The sequence below is a fragment of the Tachysurus fulvidraco genome, chromosome 3 (genome assembly GCF_022655615.1).
Source record: "Tachysurus fulvidraco isolate hzauxx_2018 chromosome 3, HZAU_PFXX_2.0, whole genome shotgun sequence".
NCBI lineage: Eukaryota > Metazoa > Chordata > Actinopteri > Siluriformes > Bagridae > Tachysurus > Tachysurus fulvidraco.
The window spans coordinates 1744989-1752488 of record NC_062520.1 but is presented as its reverse complement, the minus strand read 5'-3'; the positions used below and the strand labels follow the sequence as shown (position 1 = coordinate 1752488).

Genomic DNA, 7500 nt, shown 5'->3' with positions numbered 1-7500 from the left:
CTGCAATCTCTCTGAGCTGTTTCCTGATATTGGCCCAGGCTTCCTCGGCGAGCGGTACACTGCATTTAATGAACAATCGATAAACTATAAATAACAACAAACAAAAAACAAACAATAAAGAAAAAAATATAATTGTTTACAACTCATTCTGAGACGACTGTGACAGCAAAGATACCTACAACAACAACAACCACAACACACGACAACAACAACAACAACAACAACAACAAAAATATTAACAGTTCATTAACAATTAAAGCAGCACACTCATTCACTAAACTCTCCTCACACACACACACACACACACACAACTCACTAAACCGCGGCTCATCACAAACACACCCACCACACATCACATCACACTCACTAACCATCTACTCACTAAACTCTCATCTCACACAGCAAACACACCACACACACACTAAAACTCACACCTAACACGCACTAAACTCTCACAACATTCACACACACCACCTCACTAAACTCTCACACACACGACACGAAACTCACACACACAAGCTCAACTTAAACTCTCACACACACACACACACTCACTAAACTCTCACACACACACACTCACTAAACTCTCACACACACACACTCACTAAACTCACACACACACACTAAACTCACACACACACACTAAACTCTCACACACACACTCACTAAACTCACACACACACACTCACACTAAACACACACACACACACACACACACACACACTAAACACACACACACACACACACACACACACACACACACACACACACACACACACTCACTCACACACAAAACTCACAAACACACACACACACACACACACACACACACACACACACACACACACACACACACACACTCACTCACTCACTCACTCACTCACTCACTCTCACACACTAAACTCACACACACACCACACACCACACACACTACACCACACACACACACACCACACACACACACCCACACACACACACACACCACACACACCACTCACTCACTCACACACCTCACACACACACACACACACACTCACTCACTAAACTCACACACACACACACACACACACACACACACACACACACACACACAAACCTGTTCTTGTGCGATTCTGAGTTGTGTCTCTAGGTGAGATTTGTCCTCTCTCAGCCTCTGTAGTTCTCTCTCTGTCTCTCCTCTAATCTCCACGTCTGCAGGGCTGAAGTGTGCCTCAGGTGGCCCCGCCTCCAGGACACGCCCAGTGTGCACCAGAATCTGTTCACGCTGCATTCTGTGGAAAATGTAATAAATAATAAGGTGTGTGTGACCGTGTTACAGCGTCGGTGAGGTGTGATGGAGCAGAGTTACTCTAACCGTCCTTTCCGATAACACCACCCCCAAGTGTTTTATTCCATTTACACCACAGCAATGTGACAAAGATTTTAGTTTTGCAAAGCATAGATTCTGTCTTGAAGATGTAGTAAAACAATGCATTGTGAGTGTGTCCTGTGACCACCAGAGGGCGCTCATACATGTTCTCATCACACACATAATACATGCTTGTAGTCGTTTCCTGTACAGTAGGTGAAATGCAGCACAACACATGTCTGGTAGGAGAGAAATAGTCTGCAGCATGGAGACAATGTACACAGCACCATCCCATAATGCAACAGGGCTGGTGCAGATGGTAGAAGTCAATTATTTTTAAGTGTAAATATTTTATTATTTTCTTCTTCTACTTTCATCTTTTCCTGTTAGGGGTCACCACAGACATTCATGTTTCCACCAAACTCTATCCTCATCATCCTCGACTCACCCATATATCTCCTCTTTGTCCTTCCTCTTGACCTCTGACCTGCAGCTCCATCTCCAACATCCTTCTACAAATATAACATCTCCCTCCTCTGTACATGTCCAAACCGTCTCAATCTAGTCTCTCTGTCCTCGTCCCCCAAAACAGCCGACCTGAGCGTCCCTCTGATGTCCTCGTCCCTAATCCTGTCCATCCTCGTCACTCCTAAAGAGAACCTCAACATCCTCATCTCTGCTACCTCCATCTCTGCCTCATGTCTTTTCCTCACTGCTACAGTCTCTAACCCATACAGCAGAGCCACTCTCTCTCTCTCTCTCACTACTGTCTTCTACACCTTTCCTTTGTTCTTACTGACACTCTTCTGTCACACACACACACACACACAAACACACACACACACACACACACACACACACACACACACAACACTCCTGACACTCTTCTGTCTCACACACACACACACACACACACACAACACTCCTGACACTCCTAACACTCTTCTATCACACACACACACACACACACACACACACACACACACACACACACACACACACACACACACACACACACACACACACACAACACTCTTAATACTCTTCTGTCACACACACACACACACACAACACTCCTGACACTGATCTGTCACACACACACACACACACACACACACACACACACACACACACACACACACACACACACACACACACACACACACACACACAACACTCCTGACACTCTTCTGTCACACACACACACACAACACACACACACACACACACACACACACACACACACACACACACACACACACACACACACACAACCCAACTAATACTCTTCTGTCACACACACACACACACACACACACACACACACACACACACCACAACTGACACAGGTCTGTCACACACACACACACACACACACACACACACACACACACACACCACTCCTGACACTTTTCTGTCACACACACACACACACACACACACACACACACACACACACACACACACACACACACACACGTATTTACGTATATATTAGTAAAATAGTTGTGTTTGCTGGTGCAGGTTGTATAACAACAACATGGTGGACGTATTATGTTCAGACTGTATTCCAACTACACAGATACTGATCAGTGTGTGCCGTACTACCAGCTGAGCAGAAGGTACTGACTCGAAGGCAGGGTGTACTGACTCGAAGGCAGGGTGTACTGACTCGAAGGCAGGGTGTACTGACTAAAATGAATGAAGGACGTACTGACTTGAATGCAGAACACACTGATAAATAGACTGATAAATGTAGTGTGTGTGTGTGTGTGTGTGTGTGTGTGTGTGTGTGTGGTACTGTGTAACACACATCATGTAGCTGATAAACATTAAGTCGAACCGTTCTGTGAACAAGACTCTTCTCTGTTCTGCACCGAGGTGGTGGGATGAACTTCCCCTAGAGGTCCGGACAGCTGAGTCACTGGATATTTTCAAAGAACAAGTGAAGACCTACTTCTTCAGGAAACATTTCAACTAGCACTTCTTTCCTTATCTCTTGCATTTATTATAAAAAAAAAACCTTTGACACTTTTTCACTGTAACTTGAACAAATGTTTTAAACTCATGGTATCTTAAGTCTGTAACCTAGTGAGCAGCATTAATGTATTCAATGTTAGAGATTTAAGCTCTTATGTACGTCGCTCTGGATAAGGGGTCTGTCACATGCTGTACATGTATATGAACATGTATATGAACATGTATATGGACTGCCATCTAGTGGAGAATCCCAGTGCACTTTAGGACAGGACTGACACAATCCTTCTACACACAGAGAACCACAAGGCTTGGAAAGGTGTGATTACACATCGAAGAGGTTTTTTATCTGAACGTCAGCATGCATCAGCTAAAACATCCAGAGGAACTCAACCATCAGCTGCAGAAACAATGAGGTTCTCATGAGGAAGTCACAGCCATAAAGGGCTACCTGTGTGTGTGTGTGTGTGTGTGTGTGTGTACCTGTAGGCAGTGAGCAGTAGTTGATGTGTGTTGCTCAGGTTGTGCAGGCGTTTACGGTAGTTTCTCAGTGTGCTGGTCAGTTGTTCCTCTCTGGACCGATACGACACTCGCACTTCCTTCAACATGGAGTCCACGTACTCCTTCAGCTGCACGTCTGTATCACTGTGTCTGCGCACACACTCCTGTACACACAGACACACACACACACACACAACGCTAACTGATGATAAACACGTCTTTGTGTGCCTTCCTTCGTGTCTGTAGTCTACTGTAATAAACAGTAACAGTGATAAATCCATCTGATAGTTAATACACTTCTATTCTACACTAACAGTTTATTATATAACAACTTTAACAAACCAAGAAAATAGCTCAAATGTTGTAAATCATGTCATAACAGCTGACGGATCCGAACACCTTCAGGTGGGATGGACAAAAACCCTGCTGCTTCCTATGACTCCAAAATCAGTGTGACAAATATGAAGGCAAAGATCTAGAGGAAAGATCTTTTCAGTTGCTCACAATATGACCAAGTTCAGCACAAGAGTCTCAAATCAAATATGGCTTCCGTTATCTGCTTCTCAAGAGCCGAGCGGTCCACAGTGCTGTGGGAATCACAGGACCAGGAGACGAGTAGTTTACATCCTTATTGATGGAGATGTCTGACCATCTGCCTGAGCAACGGGAAAGAAGCTCTTTACAAAAGGCACAAGGTAACAATCGCACTGCTGAGTTTTATCTCATCTTCTGCATCCTGGTGGCTGAAATTAAGTAGAATGAACGAGTCCTCATTTCAGATTACTGCAGAGAACAGCGTGAAGAAATTTAGGAAATGGCCTTCAGAGACGATTCCCTAACGACGGAGTTCCTTCTCAATCAAGCTTCTCTGGGAAAGAACACCACGTTACTTAACATGGACTCGTGGACCATGATGGTGTACAGAACTGTTTTCACCACCACTCCATGTGTGAGGGTTAGATGGTCAACCTCTGGGACTTGGGAGACTATAATACCAAATTAGTGACATTAGGCACAAGATCTCATCCTGTTTAAACCATTTAATGTTAGATCCACTGAGAGCTCAGCATAGGAGTAACTTTGTGAGTGTTCCACCAGAGGAGCAGGTCTTACCCTCAGTGTCTTGCTGCTATAAAGGATGCTGCTAAATATAAGTACATTCAGGAGACCCTGAGTTATGGGTACAGACATTTATCTGCCTATCCAAGTCTCCAGCTTTACCCAGATTCATCCTTGTGCTTAAGACGATTGTGGACGATTGTGAGCTTGTACTGTATTAATTATGGTGGTCTTTGCCAAGATGTCCCATTACCTCTCGCCACTGGTGTCGCACTGGAGCTTGACCTTTAATCATAAAGAACCTGGAACTCAGATTCCCATCACTGGACTTGTCCCCATGATTCATAAGAACCGACATCCTATATAAAGTAAATGATGTAACACAGATTCTAGTTCACTTCGCATGACATCACCACAGGTTGCTATCAGCGGATCACTAGCTTCTGGACTCCTGCTTAAGAGCAACACAGCTTATTGTGTTCCAGCCGAGGATGTTCTACACCCGAGATCACGTCGACTACAATTATCAGGAGCCCATCTGTGGAACATAATGAGCTTGTAGTGTAGTTCTGCAAATGATCCAAAATGAGTGAATTGTCTTAGACCTGCGACACCACCCTGTTCCCTCCACACCACCCTGTTCCCTCCACACCACCCTGTTCCCTCCACTGGCTTCTGGTAGCTTCACGCATTAACTTCACACTGATGCTTGCCTACAAAGCCAAATATGGACCAGATCTTTTTCACTCCTCAAACTGCATCATGCCTCCTCAGATCTTATAGCACTGCTCAGCTGGTCCCACCATCTCCTGTTAGTTACAATATAAGAAGCATAAATGCTGTACTGTATTTCCTACCAACAGAATGTTTACACTGATGGTGTTCATGTATTCACTGATGGAGACTTCAAGGTACCTTTAATTATCGCTCTGGATTAGAGAGTCTGCCAAATGGAAATGTAGCATACAGCATATAGGAGGCTGTGTGTGTAGTGTATAGAGTAGATAAAGCAGGATGTGTGTGTGTGTGTGTGTGTGTGTGTGTGTGTGTGTGTGTGTGTGTGTGTGTGTGTGTGTGTGTGTGTGTGTGTGTGTACCGTGATGTCGTGTATGTAGTGTGTGAGGCGTGATCTATACTCCTGATTCAGCTCCTTCAGTTGATTCTGTAGTTTAGAGTTTTCAGCCTCCACCTCCTTCAAATGATGCTGGGAAACAAGGAGTGTCTACACACACACACACACACACACACACACACGCATGCACACATGCACAGACACACACACATATATACACACACACATACACATGCGCACACATATACACACACATACACGCACATACACACACACACACACACACACACACACACACGTTATGTGACAGTCAGATATTTTTAATAAACATCAGTGTCTTTTAATGAAAGTGAAACTAAGCTGCACTGATATCTGACTACACACACGGTCTTGGTGGAGAAAAGTCCCCACAAGGAGACGAATACATGACAGAGTCGACCTTCTGGGGACATACAACTGGAAACCTGCTCGTTTATAAACTCCAGCTTTTATATGTTAAGATAAACATGAATTAAGCTGAACTTAGACTGAGGTGTAACATTAATTAGCTGCTTTAATCATTACACCAGTTACACAAGGTTATTAAATCAAACCCAAAACTCTTACAGCTGACTGATGTGCAAGATCCTGTTGTGTGTTTCGGATCGCTCTCTTATTCTCCTGCTGGTCTTTTCCCATAGATGCACTGACAACACACACACACACACACACACACACACACACACACACACACACACACACACACACACACACACACACACACACACACAAACACACACACACAGACACGCATACAGACACACACAGACACACACACACACAGAGACTCAGACACACAAACACACACACACACACACACACACACACACACACACACACACACACACACACACACACACACACACAGACACACACACACACACACACACACACACACACACACACAGACACATACAGACACACACACAGATACACACACACACACAGACACACACAGACACACACACACACACAGACACACAAACACACACAGACACAGACACACACACAGTTTTACTATAAAGTCATATACAGTAAACATTTGAAGTGTTTGTTCTTGTGCACCTCACATTTTCTCCTCAAGTTGGTGTTGTTGTTCTTCATAACTCTTTCTCATTCTCTCCAGCTCCTCCCTCATCTCATACTGGGCCTTCTACACACACAGACACACACACACACACACACACACACACACACACACACACACACACACACACACACACACACACACACACACACACACACACAGTACTGTAGTGAACACTGACCCTACATACACACTAGCAGGTGAACTGTTGCTCATGTCACCTAAATAACACACTGCTCAGTGTGAAGTTCACTTGTGTGCTTTATACTAACTGTATTTTCAGATTAAACTTATTAAACCTTATAATGTACAGGTGCATCTTAATAAATTAGATTGTCGTAGGAAAGTTCGTTTATTTCAGTAATTCAACTCAAATGGTGAAACTAGTGTATTATATAAATTCAGCACAAATAGACT

The 7500-nt window shown here is 44.1% G+C and overlaps 1 protein-coding gene across 1 annotated transcript in view; it reads right to left on the bottom strand.

Annotated features, from left to right (window-relative positions):
* Nucleotides 1–7500, bottom strand: part of LOC113649834 (coiled-coil domain-containing protein 78) — a 14596-nt gene that overhangs the window by 695 nt on the left and 6401 nt on the right. Inside the window, exons 6-12 of the mRNA XM_047811494.1 lie at nt 7067–7149; nt 6564–6642; nt 5982–6107; nt 3809–3990; nt 1097–1271; nt 144–175; nt 1–59 (exon numbers count right to left, since the gene is read on the bottom strand). The exon at nt 1–59 is cut by the window's left edge and continues 11 nt beyond it. Coding sequence (XP_047667450.1) covers nt 1–59; nt 144–175; nt 1097–1271; nt 3809–3990; nt 5982–6107; nt 6564–6642; nt 7067–7149 — 736 coding nt within the window. The remainder of the gene's footprint in view (nt 60–143; nt 176–1096; nt 1272–3808; nt 3991–5981; nt 6108–6563; nt 6643–7066; nt 7150–7500) is intronic.